Here is a 17,973-nt window from a genome sequence, read left to right on the forward strand (position 1 = left end):
TCTAAAGCTATGAAATAACTCATTAGTTTCACAGGTAGGATGGCACAAACCCAAGTGTCTGGACTGGTCTGATGGGATGATAAAGAAGCTGTCCAATATGATAGATTTCCATATTAACTTTTAAAAACAGGATGAAAAAATGCTTTATTTGCTTTGTCCTCCAAGTTGCTCTGAATGTTATATGTTGCAAACTTATGAATGTGTCATGAAGCAAGTAATGTATGATTTCAACAAAATGAATTTCATTTCCAGATTTAGTTACATGCAGTGTTTCACACTGGTGTGATAAATAGGCTCTTCACAGACAGAAGAAATGGACAGAGATTTAATTAAAGACATTCAAAATATAGCTGTGAAAGGGGATGCACTACTAATAGGTGATTTTAATATGCTAGATGTTATCTGGGTTATCCCTATTGCGGGGTCTTTTAGAAGTAGGGAGATCATAGATTCTCTATAGGGGGAACTATTCCAGCAGTTGGTAGTGGAACCCACGTGAGATGGAGCCACACGTGGGTTCATTCCTGGATGGTGTGGTTTAATATTAAGATAGGTGTGGAGAGAGTTCATTAAAAAAAAACAACTAACTTTATTCAGATGGGAGATTACCTCAAGGCAGTGGTTTCAAAACCTGGTCCTGGAGGCACCCCAGCTAGTCGGTTTTCAGTATATCCACAATGAATATTCATGATATAGATTTGCATTCAGTGGAGACACTGCATGCAAATCTCTCTCATGAATATTCATTGTGGGTACCTCCAGGACCAGGTTTGGGAACCACTGCCTCAAGGAATTGTCTGAATGGGAAAATTTGGAAGAAGTTGGAAAACATAGGCAAAACTGAAAGGACCTATTGTAAGGAAACAAAACTTTTTGTAAGGAAAGTAAACAAAAGTATGAGGAAAAGGAGGCTGCTTTGGTTCTCAACAGTAGTAGCTGAAAAGAAAGGAAAAAGAGACGTTTATAAACTATAAGAGATTGCAGAAAGAGGAAGACAGGCAACAATATCTGGAAAAGGGAAGAGAAGCTGTCAGGAAAGCAAAGATGCAAATGGAAGAAAAATGGCCAATATGGTAAAATGGGGGGACAAGACATTTTTTTCTAGGCATGCTAGTGATAGGAGGAAGTGTAAAAGTGGCAATGTGAGATGCAAAGGTGAAGGGGAGTAATATAGAGAAGCTGATAAAGATAAGGCGGAATTGCTTAATAAATATTTCTGTTCTATGTTCACAGCTGAAAGGCCGGGAGCAGGACCACACAAGACAAACACAAATAGGAATGGATGGGTGGTAGTCTCTGAATGATTTTGTGTTCATGAGGAGCTGGCTAAACAAAAGGTGGAAAAAGCTATGGAGATGGATGGCATACGTCTGAAGGTACTGAAGGAACTTAGGGAACTTCTAGTGGCTCCGCTGGCTGACCTTTTCAATGCTTCTTTAGAGTCGGGAGTGGTACCGGAGGATTCAAGAAGAGCAGATGCGGTCCCTTTCCATAAAAGTAGAAGGAAGAAGTTGGGAACTACATGCTGGTAAGACTGACTTCTGTGGTAAGTAAATTAATGGATACACTTTTAAAACAGAGAATAGTAAAACTTTTGGAATCCAATGGATTTTAGGACCCAAGGCAACACTAGAGGCAGGTCTTGTCAGACAAATCTGATTAAGTTCTTTAACTAGGTTACCAGATAGTTGGTTCAAGGGAGAGTGCAAGATGTGGTGTATTTAGATTTTAGCAAAACCTTTGACATGGTTCCATATAGACGACTAATAAATAGCCTGAAAGCCCTAAGTACGGGCCCTAAAGTGACTGACTGGGCTAGGAACCAGTTGAGTGGAAGGTGACAGAGATAAATGGAACTCACTTTGAGAAAAAGGATGTTACCAGTGGTGTGCCACAAGGTTCTATTCTTGGGCTATTTCTTTTTAACATTTTTGTAAGCGATATTGCTGAAGGGATGTCTGGTAAGGTTTGCCTCTTTGTCTCTGAAATTAAGAAAGCTTGGAACAAGTATATAGGATCTCAAAGGGAGTGAAAAGGACAGTAGATGGTATAGATGGACAGACTTCATAGGCCACATGGTCTTTATCTGCCATCATTTTTCTCTGTTTCTATCACCTCACATCATTTACACATATACCAATTTATCTGTACCTACTGGTAAGAATGTTTCAAACAGTATTCAGTTCACTTAAATTTGAAAATAATAGATAGCAATATAGCAAATCTGTTTGGAAATGAAAAGTACCTTCATCTTTGCTAAAACCTTTTCAGCCTGTGATGTAATTTTTGGTGGGATATTTGTAGCTTTCTTTGCCTGCTCCCTTGTTCATGCATAAAGGTTAAGAAAACATGGTCTCAGATTTGAAAACCTGAACTTAGTACAGTAGCATAATTTTTAACATTAAAGATAGGAATATTGATAGGAATATTGTAATCCTGTATATTGTCAGATATGTGATTCCAATTCCTAACACTGCAGAGCAGCTTTTCAACTCTTAAAGAGCTTACTCCCTTCTATTCAACATTTGAAACAGCTTCAGAACTATTCCACAATAACATCACATTTATTCTGCATTTACATAGATTATTAACAAGTTCATAAATTCATGGAGACTTGACTTACATTTTGTGTTAAAGCATGCACTGCATACGTGGGCCGTCAACACATGTTCATTAAATCTAGGAGCCAGCCCATTTAGAAGCCAGGGGTGGAGTCCTGTCGCATTTATCCTTTCCCATTCCTTCAACATTGTCTTTAGTGACGTTTGGGGGAGGGGGGAGGAGAGGAATCCCCTCTCAGATCAGCAGTATCTCTTTTAGAAACTGACTTACTAAAATGCTGTTTTCCTATTATGTGTCCATAGGAAACCTGAGTATCACCATAGAATGGGTCCCCACCAGTTTCTCACTCATACTGCCTCCCCCAGCCTTCATCAAATCTCTCACTCAAACCCCTCCTTCACTAGACTCTAACAACTCCCCCTCCCCCCAACCTTTCATTCAATCTCTGACACTGCCACCTATTCCCCTCACTTTGCCAACTGTGTTCATAGAAGAGTCAGCATGCTTCCTAACCCCCTGTAGTGAATCAGCTCTCTAAGCAATCATAAACTGCATGGAGCAGAAAGTTCAGGCTAGCCTCATGGGTCCAAGTCCCGCAAGACTTCAAACCATGAGACTTCCTGAACTGCACAGCTCAAGTTTACACAGAGAGTTAAATTGCGGTGCAAAAGCAGAAAACACACCACTTGAGGCAAATCTACAAAATAAATGTCAGGGGCATGATATCCTGGGCACCAGGCACCATGGCATCTGACATTTTTTGAGCTCCGTTCTAATATATGGGTAGTATGTACCAAAATAACAAAACTAGGGCTGTGGATTAATCATCATGTTGCATAATGCAATCAATGCAATATTTTAAAATCACAATTAAACATTTTAATGATGTTAATTGTGCCGGCTACTCTCTGCCTTCCTTTCCCCAGCTCTCGTGGGTTTAACATTGTGACACAAACCATTACCTACGTTACTTCAACAGCCCCCGCAGCTGCATCCCAGACCGTGCAGAAACAGGAAGTTGCATCAGATGAAGTGGGATGCGGCTGCAGGAAGGCTGTGTGGGGGCCAGCAGAAGGCAGGTAACGGTATACGCTGTGATGTTGGACCCATGGGAGCTGGGAAAGGGAAGGCTAAAAAGTAGCTCGGCACAGTAGTGATGTTAGATTCATGGGAGATGGGGAAGAGAAGGGAAGGCTGTTGGGGCCGGTGGAAGTGGTGGGCTGGGAGGGGCACTGGTGCATAATTGCAGGGGGCTGCCAACAGCCCTAGTTCTGTCCCTGCTCTAGCCTTGCCCCCATGCTCTCTAATTGCTGATAATGTGTTAGGTGAAATACCTGTGTGATACTGGACCAATTAATTCAAGATGAAAACATTTTAATTGTCCAACAGCTCTGAACAGAACTGAACAATCCATGATTTTGAATGACAATTTCCAGAAGAAGGACCGCAGAAAAAAATTAACACATTTTATTCTTGTGAAATTAGACCCACTCCTGAAAAAGCTAAGAAAAATACTAATGAATTCATACACATTTAAATTAATAGTTTTATACTAAATATATTTCTTGGCTAGCTTTCAGGAGATAATACTCTCTTCCCTCAGGTCCAAATAAACTGATGCCACAAGCTGCTCTTTCTGTTTGGATCCGAGGAAAGGATGCAAACTCCTGATAGCTAGTCAAGAAATGTATCAAATTAGTCCAATAAAATGGTGCCAATATAGTTTTTTGTTCTTATTAACCATTTTTCAGCACATTCAAGTGGACTAATACTGTATACACACTACTTTTCACTAAAGGATATAGAAACGATGTCTCAAGTTCAAGTAGATAAACTTGTTTCTGAAGATTCTTAATGTATTCCGTTTCAATGGTAGTTAATGAATCCAGATTGCTAAAAAGAGGGACAGACAACAGGCAAAGAACATTTTAAAAGTATATACAGCATATATCAGTTTCTTGTTCTCCTAAGGGAAATATTTTTCCATTGTAAGGCTAGTTCTGTAACAGGGTGCCCTCTATAAGTGCTGATTATGCTGCCTGTTTTAAGCTTATTCCTTAAAGAAAAGTAGGTGCCTTCTTTTCTTTATAGAATATTCTATTAAAAAAGGCCCGTTTCTGACACAAATGAAACAGGCGCTAGCAAGGTTTTCCTCGGAGTGTGTATGTTTGAGAGAGTGTATGTGAGAGTGACTATGTGTGTGAGAGAGAGTGAATGTGCGAGTATGTGTGTGTGTAAGAGAGAGAGTGAGTCTGGGTGCGAGTGTGTCTGTGTGAGAGAGAGAGAGTGAGCGTGTGCAAGTGCGTATGTGAGACACAGTGTGAGAGAGAGAGAGTGTGTTTCACACAGATACAGTGTGTGCGAGAGTGTGTGTGACACACATACTCTCTGTGAGACTGAGTGTATGAGACCAAGAGAGTGTGTGAGTGACTGTGTGACACATAGAGAGTGAATGTGATACAGTGTGAGACATAGAGTGTGTGAGAGAAAGACATTGACTGTGAGAGAGAGAGAGTGTGTGTGTGACAGAGATACCCCCCCCCCCCCTGGTGTCAGGCCCCCCCCTCCCTCCCTCTCTCCGGTGTCAGGCCCCCCTCTCTCTCTCTGGTGTCTGAGCGTTACTGTGCAGGATGCTGAGCTCTGGCTGTGCTTCAAGGAACTGACCAATCCTATTTAATAGAATGCACCTCCAACATTCTGAAGCCGAGAAACCTCGTGTGGTTGGTCACTTCTGCTTGTGATGAACCCGGAAGTACGTGATGTCAATTCAGGAGATGGATACAGAGAGCAGGAATGCCTCAGCCATGCAGTCAGCTTCAGAATGTTGGAGGTGCGTTTTATTATATAGGACTAGTGCAAATGGCTAAAAATAAGCACACATTAAGGCTCAATCCCTTACATCAGCCCTATAGCTGGCGTAAATGCCCTACAGGGCGACTGAGACCAGTTTCTTCAGTTTCAGCTGAAACTGAATCTGCGGCTGAAATTTGCTGCTCAGTTTCAGCCAAAATTGAAGCTGGCAGTTAGGGCCCGGCCTACAGCGAGCAGTTATTCTCTCCCCCCTCACCAAGCACACAGAATGAGCCCCCTTCCTGGACCCCCCTCCAGGCCTACCGTCTATCCCTGTCCAGTGGGTAGTGGGGGCAGGAGTGAGCCCTAGTCACTCCTGCCTATGTCCTCTCCACCACAAAAATGGCTGCTATGATCTCTCTCGCGAGACTGACTCTGGAGGTCACAGCAGCCATTTTGAGATTGGAGCCAGCTCATGCAGGAACGACTGGGGATTCATCCTGCCTCAACTACATACTAGACCACCAGGAAGTGGTTGATAGACCTGGGAGGGGGGCAGGATAGGGCTATTTCTTTGCATGGGGAGGGGAAGGAGGTTCATTCTGTGCACCAGGCAGGGGCGTAACCAGACTTGCCATGTGGGGGGAGGGAGGGCCAGACTTAACATGAGGGGGCACTAGGCATATATGTGTGAGTAGTACTTGGTATACTCCTAAATAATGACTTAGAATGCACTTGATGACAGATTTCTAAGTAAACAGTCTATCCTGCACCAAACAGAAACCCCATACATACTTAACTTTGCGCTCCTTTTACAAAGCCACGGTAGTGATTCCAGGCGCGTCAAATGCAACAAAGCCCATTCAATTCCTATGAGCTTCGTCACATTTGCTGCGTGGGAATCACTGCTGTGGCTTTGTAAAAGGAACCCTGTGGAAACACTAACATTTTAAAATAAATTTGCATTATCCAATAACTTAAACTTTACCATTATAGTTGAGTTGAGTCTGGTCAACATTTCAACACACATCACAGTATCCCGCAAAATAATTACCACAATGGTACATATCCCTCAACTTTGCTTTATAATAAATATACACACCTTAATAAGCTGTATTAATCAAACAGGTACATACTTTTGAAGTAGAAGTTTAAATATATAGTCTAAGAAATCTAATATAAAAAATACCAACCCCTAACACTGCACATTAGACTATGAAGCTGTTAACTTAAACTTACATTTTGCATCCACAGAAATCCCCATAGTCCCTCATCTAAGAATGGATGCAAAGCAGAAAAACGGCATTTCCCTGGGAACTTGCCTGTTATGTTTGGTAGTGAGCCCCTGGACCAAGGCTGAGGCCTATGTCAGACTGAACCCACGCTAGCAAAAGGAAAAAGGCCGCAAGCAGAAAGCAGGACACAGAAGGAAAAGGCAAAACACTCATACAGGCCGCAAGGCCAAACTGTAACCCATGCGTAACAGAGTCCAGGTACACGGGCAGCAAGGCCGAACTGGAATCCAAACAACAAGCAAGAAAAGTGTACAAGAAGCAGGCAGAAGCAACCACTAGGCTAAAGGTAAGCAACACGCTGTGTAGGCTCACTCGCAGTGCACAAAACTAACGGCAAACCCACTCAGACACAAACAGCAACATGCTGTGTAGGTCTCACTCACAAGCAGAAAACCAAGGGCAAGCCCAATCAAACACAAGCAGTCACATGCTGCCTAGGAATAAGTGAACAAAGGGGTAAATGCAAACCCACACTGACACAAGCAGCACACACTGCGCTGGTAACACACACAGATGCAAGGCCGAGAAGCAAGCTCACACAGAATCAAGCAGCAACTTGCTGCCTAGGGAATACTCAACAAGCACAGGGTTAAAGGCGAACCCACACTAACACAAGAAAAACACACTGCGCTGGTAACACATACAGACACAAGGTCGAGAAGCAAGCTTACAAAGACTCAAACAGCAATACTCAGCAAGCACAGGGTTGAAGGTGAACCCACACTGACACAAGAAGCACAAGCTGCGCTGGTAACACACACAGACGCAAGGTCGAGAAGCAAGCTTACACAGACTCAAGCAGCAATACTCAGTAAGCACAGGGTTGAAGGCGAACCCACACTGACACAAGCAGCACACGTCTCAAGACCCGCAGCAACCGACAAACCAAGTCTGGGGCGGCTTTGATGCTAGAGCGTCCGATTCAAATATTGGTGGGGTTAAATTGGGTCCAGCCTCTGATGTCATCCAAAACAGACACCGGCCCGTTCAATCCCCAAAATGGTTCAATGTGTGCCAGCAAAGCGCCGGTGGGTGCAGCTGCAGACTCCTCCTCATTCTCACAGGCCGATGAAAGCGTCAAACCAACACAGGGGAGTGAACTTGGGTAGCAGCCTCCCAAGAGTTATTTGCTGGTCCATTACTTCTCCAAGAGATAAGATATTGTAGTTGTCCTCTATGGCGTTGAGCATCGAGGATACCATGTACTTCATATTCACCTTGGGAGGCAGACACTGCTGGTCGAGAAGACAATGAATTTTTTCTTAAAACCACAGGTTTAAGCAGAGACACATGAAAAGTATTGTGTACTCACAAACTGGTTGGTAGTTTGATTTGCAACTGACTGGGTTGACTTGACATATTATGGGATATGGACATACAAATCACTGAGCAAACCGAGTGGAAGGAGTCTTCAATCGGAGATGGCACGTGGAAAGCCAAACTGAATCACTAGGATGAAACTGAGGCCCCTGTCATCTGCGTCTGTCTGCTTGTCGCTTCATAAGGGCGATGGTTTGCTGAAGTGTCTACTGGACCGATTACCAAATGGACCGGAGAGGTTACAACTCTGGCTGCGGCTGGAACATCAAAGTTAGCCTTCAAAGGTAGTGGGATACATGGATGTCGCCCATAAACAATAAAAAATGGAGAAGATCCTGTGGCAGAGCTTTCTCTATTATTATGGGCAAATTCTGCCCAGGGAAGATGATGATCAGTAACATACATTCGCAGGAACTATTTCAAACACTGATTAGTATGCTCGGTCTGGCCGTTCGATTGAGGATGAAATCCTGAGGAAAATTTCAGCTTCACACCCAGAGCCTGGTTCAAGGTTCACCAGAACTTGGACACAAATTGTACTCCACAGTCCAAAGTCATTGTCTCTGGTAATCCGTGAAGATGGAAGACTGATGTGATGAAATGTTGCACAAGTATACCATTTTCGAGAAACGGTCTACTATCACCTTCAGAGGATGGGAGGTCAGTAATGAAATTCATGGCTATATGGGTCCATGGTTTTTCAGGTACCGGTAGTGGCAAAAGCAATCCCTGGGGTCTTTGATGAACAGCCCTATGCTGAGCACAATTCAGACAAGCGGAGACAAAGTCTTTAACATCATGGTCAAGTGTGGGCCACCAATAAACTTGTGATATAAAGCGTTTCATTCCCAAGATTCCTGGATGTCCTGGAAATCAGGAGGCATGGCCCCATTGAAGCATTTTCTCAAATAAGAAGGCACAAAAGTCATACCAGGAGGTATAGCTGCCACCATGGCAGGAAGGATAACGCCGGGATCAATCACATGCTGCAGTCATTCATTCTCTATATTTGATTCCAGAGATCTGGAGAGAGCATCTGCCTTAGTGTTTTTCTCTGCTGGACGGTAGGCCAAAGAAAAATTAAAAGCATGAGAAAAATAGTGCCCAGCGAGCCTGGCCAGGGTTCAATCATCTGGCTTCTTGCAACTAAATAAGATTCTTGTGATCTGTGAATACTGTAAAAGGCACCTGAGCTCCCTCTAAAAGGTGACGCCACTCCTCAAGAGCCAATTTAATGGCTAATAACTCCTGGTCTCCTATAGAGTAATTTCTTTCGGCCGGAGTATATTTTTTAGAAAAAAAAGCACATGGGAGAAGCTTCCCACTGGAATGGGCCTGTAATAGTACTGCCCCCATGCCAACAGATGAGGCATCTACTTCCACAAAAAAAAATTTTGCAGGATTAGGATGTTGCAGGATTGGTGCTGATACAAAAGCCTATTTGAGATTCTCAGAAGCTTTACAAGCCTCCAGAGACCAATGTCAACAATCAGCATCCTTTCTAGTCAGGGCAGTGAGAGGAGCAGCCAACAAAAAATACTTCTGAATGAATTGTCTATAACAGTTGGCAAACCCTAGGAAACATTGTAACACTTTACACCTTGTGGGCTGTTGCCACCATGCTGGGGGCCATCCTCAGTCCTTGGTTCGAAACAATATAACCCAAAAAAGGCAGTTCAGAACAATGAAATTCACATTTCTCTAGTTTCACAATTGGTTCTCCCTCAACTGTTGCAGTACGGTCTTCACATGATTGTACTGTTCTTCGCAAGACTTGGAGAATATAAGGATGTCATCCAAGTATACCATGACAAATTTGTACAAGATATCTCTAAAGATATCATTCAAAAAGGACTGAAATACAGCTGGGCTATTAGCCAGCCTGAAGGGCATCACTAGATACTGTTAGTGCCCATCACGTGTATCCAAATAAGATTGTAGGCCCCTCAGAGATCCAATTTGTAAAATATCTGGGCCCCTTGAAGATGATCAAACAACTCTGAAATGAGCGGTAACAGATATTTATCTTTCACGGTGATAGCACTAAGGCCTCTGTAGTCAATGCAAGGACGCTGTCGCGTTTGTGAGTTCTTGTGCCCGACGGGAGCACAGAGGCAAAGACTCAAACCTGTGCTCCATTGGGCAGCCGAGCAACCCGTGGCTTCACCTATGGTGACTGCCGTTCCCCGAGGGTTGAGCCACCAGATGCAGGCAGCCGACAGGACTTCCGGATACAGGCAGGGGTCTGACGGCCACAGGCAACAGACAGAGAGCAGCTAGGCACAGGCAGTAGTAGGTCAGGCACCGAGCAGAGAGTAGTCAGGAATCTAGCAGGAACCAGGTCAGGCAGCGAGCAGAGCGCAAACAGGATTCAAACAGGTATCAGGTCAGGCGATAGACAGAAAGTTCTCAGGACTCCGGCAGGTGTCAGGTCAGGCAGCAGGCAGAGAGTAATCCGGTGTTCAGACAGGCAGGGGTCAGGTCAGGCAGCAGTCAGAGAGTAATCCGGTGTTCAGGCGAAGGTCAGGCAGCAGGCAGAGAGTAATCCGGTGTTCAGGCACAGGTCAGGCAGCAGGCAGAGAGTAGTCCAGTGTTCAGGCGAAGGTCAGGTCAGGCAGCAGGCAGAGAGTAGTCCAGTGTTCAGGCGAAGGTCAGGTCAGGCAGCAGTCAGAGAGTAATCCAGTGTTCAGGCGAAGGTCAGGTCAGGCAGCAGGCAGAGAGTAGTCAGGATTCCAGCAGGGGTCAGATCAGGTCAGGTCAGGCAGCAGGCAGAGAGTAGTCAGGATTCCAGCAGGGGTCAGATCAGGTCAGGCAGCAAGCAGTAGTAGACGAAGTCACACTGGAGCACAATCAGATCTACCAAAGTAGAAGCCGAAGCAAATTGTGTAGGGAGACGCTGTTCCTTAAATAACCCCCACCATCAGGGAAACAGCTGTCAGCTGGTAAGAGACAGGGAGACAGCAATCAGCTGGCCTGGGAGAGCGTGGATAGGCTGGCCAACAGAAGGGGCGGAGCCCCGACACTAACAGCCAATCCGGGCGCCAGAGGCGTGGCCAGCATTCCCGGGCCCCACACCCGGAAGAGAAGAGCCCTCCCGAGACGCTGCCACCGCCAAAATGGCTGGCACCCCAAACAGCAGTGAGGCTTAGGGCAGAGCGCCTGCCCAGCCACAATGGCCGGTGGGTGAGAGACGGGCACAGGAGTGCTGCCGGCCCAGCCAACTCCCGCCTTCACTGAGGCGGGGCTGAAGACCGGACCGACCGTGAGGAGCGCACAGCAGGTGAGGGGCGCGACAGACGTAAACCTCCATCCTTCTTCCCCACGAAGAAAAATCCCGCACATGCTTGGGATTTCGAGGGACAAATGAATCCACGGGCGAGATTGTCTTGAATATACATAGACATTGGTTCAGGCTCCAGGTGAGACAAAGGGTACATGCTACCCTAAGGTGGTTCTGTACCTGGCACCAATTTGATGGCGCAATCATATGAGCGATGTCGGGGTAGTGTTTCAGCTCTTCATTTGAAGAAAACAACTTTAAAGGATTGGTACGTGTCTGGTAGTTGTACATGCACCTGAGGAAAATGAAGCGAAGGCTGCGTTGGAGATACTCTAAATCCAAGCAATCTTGAAGAGCTGCTTCTACTATTTGTGACAGCTACGCTGCCTCTCTCCTTACATCGAGAAGGTAAATCTCATCCCAGTTGTACATGCCATGATAACATCAAGACTGGATTACTGTAATGCACTATACAATGGTCTGACTAGAAAGGGCCTGCACCAACTCCAGTTGATTCAGAATGCAGCAGCAAGACTCGTAGAAGGTTGCAAGCGATGTGACTGCATCATACCATTTTTGCAAAAACTTAATTGGCTACCAGTACAATATAGGGCTAAATTTAAAACTCTATGTCTGATCTTCAAGGCCCTTAAAGGAAATGGCACCAAGTACCTGAAGAATAGGATGATCCTCTACACACTGCCAAGGACACTAACGTCCTTCCAAGGAGTATCACTAACCACATCCCCTCCAAAAGACATTACACGATGTGATACCCGTAAGTGAGCCTTCTACGGAGTAGCCCCCAAACTCTGGAATGCACTGCCTGAAAGGCTCCACTTAACACAAAACTATCTCTACTTCAGGAAGCAGGTGAATGCTTGGCTCTTCAACCATACTCCAAATAGAACCAAGACTATACGCTTGCTGCTGAAGCACATTGATCAATAATATAAATCCACACATATCAACACCACTGTGTTTAACTTTTCAAAATATTTAACATTAACAAATTCTTTTTAATTTTTTGATGTTTTTAGAGAAACATTTTTTAAGAGTGCCCTCAGCAACAACCACTATTTTAAGGCAATACTGTTTAATTGCCCAGTAGCATAGCACCTCTTTCATCGGGCTACTGTCATATGTTTTTTTTTTTAAGTGCTATAATATGTGTGCCAAAGTGCAAAGTGCTACTCAGCTTAAAAAAGAATACAAAAATGAAAAACAAAAACTTATCCGAACAATATTGATTGACGACTGTCACTTCGCCCTCATTTGCTCATGTGTGAGACCAGTTGGTCAACTTCCCCTGGAAACGCCCGACACTGAGGGTTTCAAGAAATCTTTCATCAGGGACTTGGGTTAAGGCCACACAAACACTCAGGATAGAGCCGTCTTTTTCTTTTCGTCACATCGCTTCTTGTGGCTCTTCAACCAGGCCTTTAATGGAAGAAGTAACTAACTTGTTAGTCTCACTCACACACACAAGGAGTGACACGGGCCACACATAATCCAGCAGGACATGTTTATCCACTCCCACTCTATTTGAGATAATATTTAACCATCTCAATGACCTCATGTGGAAGTCACCTTACTTTCTAATTCTTCTTACTCTTTTATCTATATGTTCCATCTTTGCTTTACCCTTCACTATCAATTAAAATGTTACATTATGTATTGTGTTGACATTGTAAGTAGTATACTATGCCATACTTTGTATTGTTATTTGAATATTTTTACTGCTGTAATTGTCTTGCTCATGTTTGATCTATTCTTACTGTACACCATCTTGAGTGAATTCTTTCAAAAAGGCAGCAAATAAATCCTATTAAAAAATATATATATATACACACATACAGTGGTGGAAATAAGTATTTGATCCCTTGCTGATTTTGTAAGTTTGCCCACTGACAAAGACATGAGCAGCCCATAATTGAAGGGTAGGTTATTGGTAACAGTGAGAGATAGCACATCACAAATTAAATCCGGAAAATCACATTGTGGAAAGTATATGAATTTATTTGCATTCTGCAGAGGGAAATAAGTATTTGATCCCCCACCAACCAGTAAGAGATCTGGCCCCTACAGACCAGGTAGATGCTCCAAATCAACTCGTTACCTGCATGACAGACAGCTGTCGGCAATGGTCACCTGTATGAAAGACACCTGTCCACAGACTCAGTGAATCAGTCAGACTCTAACCTCTACAAAATGGCCAAGAGCAAGGAGCTGTCTAAGGATGTCAGGGACAAGATCATACACCTGCACAAGGCTGGAATGGGCTACAAAACCATCAGTAAGACGCTGGGCGAGAAGGAGACAACTGTTGGTGCCATAGTAAGAAAATGGAAGAAGTACAAAATGACTGTCAATCGACAAAGATCTGGGGCTCCACGCAAAATCTCACCTCGTGGGGTATCCTTGATCATGAGGAAGGTTAGAAATCAGCCTACAACTACAAGGGGGGAACTTGTCAATGATCTCAAGGCAGCTGGGACCACTGTCACCACGAAAACCATTGGTAACACATTACGACATAACGGATTGCAATCCTGCAGTGCCCGCAAGGTCCCCCTGCTCCGGAAGGCACATGTGACGGCCCGTCTGAAGTTTGCCAGTGAACACCTGGATGATGCCGAGAGTGATTGAGAGAAGGTGCTGTGGTCAGATGAGACAAAAATTGAGCTCTTTGGCATGAACTCAACTCGCCGTGTTTGGAGGAAGAGAAATGCTGCCTATGACCCAAAGAACACCGTCCCCACTGTCAAGCATGGAGGTGGAAATGTTATGTTTTGGGGGTGTTTCTCTGCTAAGGGCACAGGACTACTTCACCGCATCAATGGGAGAATGGATGGGGCCATGTACCGTACAATTCTGAGTGACAACCTCCTTCCCTCCGCCAGGGCCTTAAAAATGGGTCGTGGCTGGGTCTTCCAGCACGACAATGACCCAAAACATACAGCCAAGGCAACAAAGGAGTGGCTCAGGAAGAAGCACATTAGGGTCATGGATTGGCCTAGCCAGTCACCAGACCTTAATCACATTGAAAACTTATGGAGGGAGCTGAAGCTGCGAGTTGCCAAGCGACAGCCCAGAACTCTTAATGATTTAGAGATGATCTGCAAAGAGGAGTGGACCAAAATTCCTCCTGACATGTGTGCAAACCTCATCATCAACTACAGAAGACGTCTGACCGCTGTGCTTGCCAACAAGGGTTTTGCCACCAAGTATTAGGTCTTGTTTGCCAGAGGGATTAAATACTTATTTCCCTCTGCAGAATGCAAATAAATTCATATACTTTCCACAATGTGATTTTCCGGATTTAATTTGTGATGTGCTATCTCTCACTGTTACCAATAACCTACCCTTCAATTATGGGCTGCTCATGTCTTTGTCAGTGGGCAAACTTACAAAATCAGCAAGGGATCAAATACTTATTTCCACCACTGTATATATATATATATATATATATATATATATATATATATATATATATATACAGTGCAGTCCGCTTAAGTGCAAGGGTCTGGGACCAAAGAAATGCATGTAGTTAACCGGAGCATGCACTTAACCATTGTGACCCAAAGAAGCTTGACATCTGATAAACATATGTACAGTACTGTTTATTATTATATGTACAGTATACAGTCTCCGTTAACTGATGTTAGGCTTACTTAAAGTAATCAGTTATAGTCCTCTGTACACTATTGGGTCTGTGAATTCCATAGACTACATCTGCCAGACGGTAAAAACTGTCATAGCACTGACATCCAGTGGCCTCCAGATAGGCCTGCACGGTGTTGAGACTCTTGCAAAAGCTCTTGCAAAAGTGACAGAAGGAGGTTGTTGAATTTCGACAGCATGTGCCTCGCTGCTCATTTTATCATCTGTTTCATCATCAGCCGTTGTTGCCTGCTTGTAGGCGCATATCTCGACATCAGTGCTGTCGTCAGCTGTTTGTAGATCGTAATCAACAGCTACGTAGCGATGAAACTCCTCTTCAGTAACACTGGCTGGGATGTCAATAACCTGTTCATCTGATGCGTTTGCAACAGCTGCATCTGTTTCGTTACCCTTCACATCCTTAACAAAGCTTGCCCGCTTGTAGCAGTTCACAATGGTTGCCTGTGTAACATGATTCCAGGCTTATTTCTGCATATGTAGGGAATCCAACAGTGATAGATTACGAGCCAGTTCAACAGCACATTTATCCTTGCCAGTCTGGTCATCCATAACGCTCATCAGATAACATAGCACAAGAGCCCGATAATGTTTTTTGAAATTGGCTTTTATGCCCTGATCCATAGTTTGGATCAGAGAGGTAGTGTTTGGTGGCAGGAAGACCACCTTGATGTTAGACAGCCTGACATCATCACTGTGTGTAGCACAATTATCACAAAGCAACAAAATCTGACGCTTTTGTGCCCACATTCTAGTGTCTAACTTCTTTAGCCACTGCGTCCAAATTTCCCCAGTCATCCATGAATTTGAGTTAGCCTCGTATGACACAGGAAGTCGCTTAACTTTCTTGAAGCAACGGGGCTGTTTGCTCTTTCCAATGACGAGGGGTTCCAACTTCTCACTCCCATCCATATTGCAGCAAAGGAGGATCGTCAGTCGGTCCTTTGACATTTTACTTCCAGTAGTTTCGGCTTGTTTGAATGCAAGTGTTCCATCAAGAATCGCTCGCCAGTCGAGACCGTTTTCGTTAGCATTGAAAATGTTGAGAGGTGCAAACTCGTTCAAGATGGTAGGAAGAAATGAAGCAACCCAATTTTCAGCACCAAAGTCATCAGTGTCTTGTTTCTCACCATGCTGTTTCTTGAATTTTATGTTGTTCCTCTCCTACCATCTTTCCAACCATCCAAGAGTGGCTTTGAATTCAGTTAGTCCAAGACTTTCAGCTAGCTGGTTAGCTTTCTCCATAAGCAGTGGACCACTGACAGGAAACTGTCTGCTCCTGACTTGAGAAAACCTTCGAAGAGCATCTTCTACCTCCTCAGCCTTTCCTGCCCGTTTTCGTTTCCGTTGTGGATTTGTACTGTTTTGCCAGTCTTCTAGAAGCTGGTCTTTCTGCTTCAAGACACGTGAAATTTGACTGGGATTGACACCATATTCTTTAGCAATAGATGCTTGACTTTGTTTTCTAATTTTTAAGCACTTCTATTAGTTCAGCCGGTGTTAAAGTCTTACAGTTCCGTCGTGATGACAACGACGACTCCAGTGTACACTCTAAACATTCTTTCGCTTATTCTGCCTGTGGCAGCCAAAGGGGTGGTAAATTTGAAATCTGGTTGGTTGTCACGCGCCATTTGGCTTCCATATTCTGTGTGAGCGCTTATGCGGAGTCTTCCCTGCAGAGAAGCAGTTTTAAACCATGCATATAAGTGAATCTTGCATTTATCAGTGGTGCACTAAACTGAAGTTTGTCCCCAAAGAAATTGATGGCACCAAAAATGGGACCAAAGTACGGCATGCAGTTAAACAGAGCATGCGCTTATCCGACGTGCACTTAAATGGAGTGCACTGTATATATATATAAACATGACCAAACACAGATGACACTGGCATAGGACGAGCCAATGTTTGGGTAGGGATCTGATGATCACGTACTAGGGCTTCACTGATGAAGTTACCTCCAGCACCAGAATCAATTAGGGCTTCCACACAAAGGTCAAACTTCACCAACAGCAGGAGTGGTACCAATACTTGCATCTGGGGAGGAAAAGCGTTCTGCCCAAATCCTGTCTCCCCAGCCGGGATCAGGGCTGCTGGTTTCCTGAGTTCAATACTTTTGGGCAATCACAAACAAAGTGCCCCTTCACTCCACAGTAAAGGCAGAGACCATGAGAACGTCTACATAGCTTCTCCTGGGCCGAAATCGAAAGGCGCTCAACCTGCATAGGCTCAGACCAGTCTTGTGAAACATGGAACTGGGATGGGGGGGCTTGAAACTTCTGATGGGTCGTCTGAACCACTGACTAGCAAGACGCTTACTAGCACGTTCTCTGAAATGAATATTCACCTGAGTACAAAGACGGATGAGTTCATCCAGGATGGATGGCAACTTCTGACCAGCCAGTTCATCCTTAATGGTGGAAGAGATCCCACGCCAAAATACAGCAGTAAGACTATGATTGTTCCATCCCAGCTCTGCTGCCAGGGTTTGAAATTATCTGGCGTATTCGCCCAAGGAAAGCCGACACTGGCAAAGATTCAGTAATTGTGTGGCAGCAGACGAAGCCTTCCCGGAATCTTCAAAAATAAGACAAAGTTGTTCCAAAAACTCCATCAAACTATTCAAATTTTCATTGAAAAGCTAATTTCTCCTTTCGAAGGTACAATAGGTTGTTTACATAAAGTAGGACATAAAGAGGCATATTTTCAAAGCACTTAGCCTTCCAAAGTTCCATAGAAACCTATGGAACTTTGGAAGGCTAAGTGCTTTGAAAATATGCCTCATAGTGTATTTATGGGCTTGTATATACCTCCTTGGATAAAGTGAAGGAATTTGCCAACATCAATACAACTCATTAATACAAGTCCTGTAAGGTGCTAATGAAAGAATACTAATTTTACCATATAATCTGCTTTTAAAATGATCCAAAATAACTTTTGGCCCTTTTTAATGTATGTTGAACTCCCTCAACAAGCTATTTCAATAACGCTAAATCATATTCTGTTATAAAACCTCTGTTGTTACTAGTTGATGCCTGATGATATTAT

At 44.1% G+C, this 17,973-nt stretch overlaps 1 protein-coding gene across 2 annotated transcripts in view; it reads right to left on the reverse strand.

Moving 5' to 3' along the window:
• LOC115460397 (myosin-11-like) overlaps window positions 1-17,973 on the reverse strand; it is a 241,640-nt gene that overhangs the window by 187,883 nt on the left and 35,784 nt on the right. For both annotated transcript variants that reach the window (XM_030190179.1, XM_030190178.1), the window contains exons 3-4: window positions 4,366-4,455; window positions 2,246-2,324 (exon numbers count right to left, since the gene is read on the reverse strand). In XM_030190179.1, coding sequence (XP_030046039.1) covers window positions 2,246-2,324; window positions 4,366-4,455 — 169 coding nt within the window. The remainder of the gene's footprint in view (window positions 1-2,245; window positions 2,325-4,365; window positions 4,456-17,973) is intronic.

Source organism: Microcaecilia unicolor, chromosome 1 (assembly GCF_901765095.1).
Source record: "Microcaecilia unicolor chromosome 1, aMicUni1.1, whole genome shotgun sequence".
Taxonomy (NCBI): Eukaryota; Metazoa; Chordata; class Amphibia; order Gymnophiona; family Siphonopidae; genus Microcaecilia; species Microcaecilia unicolor.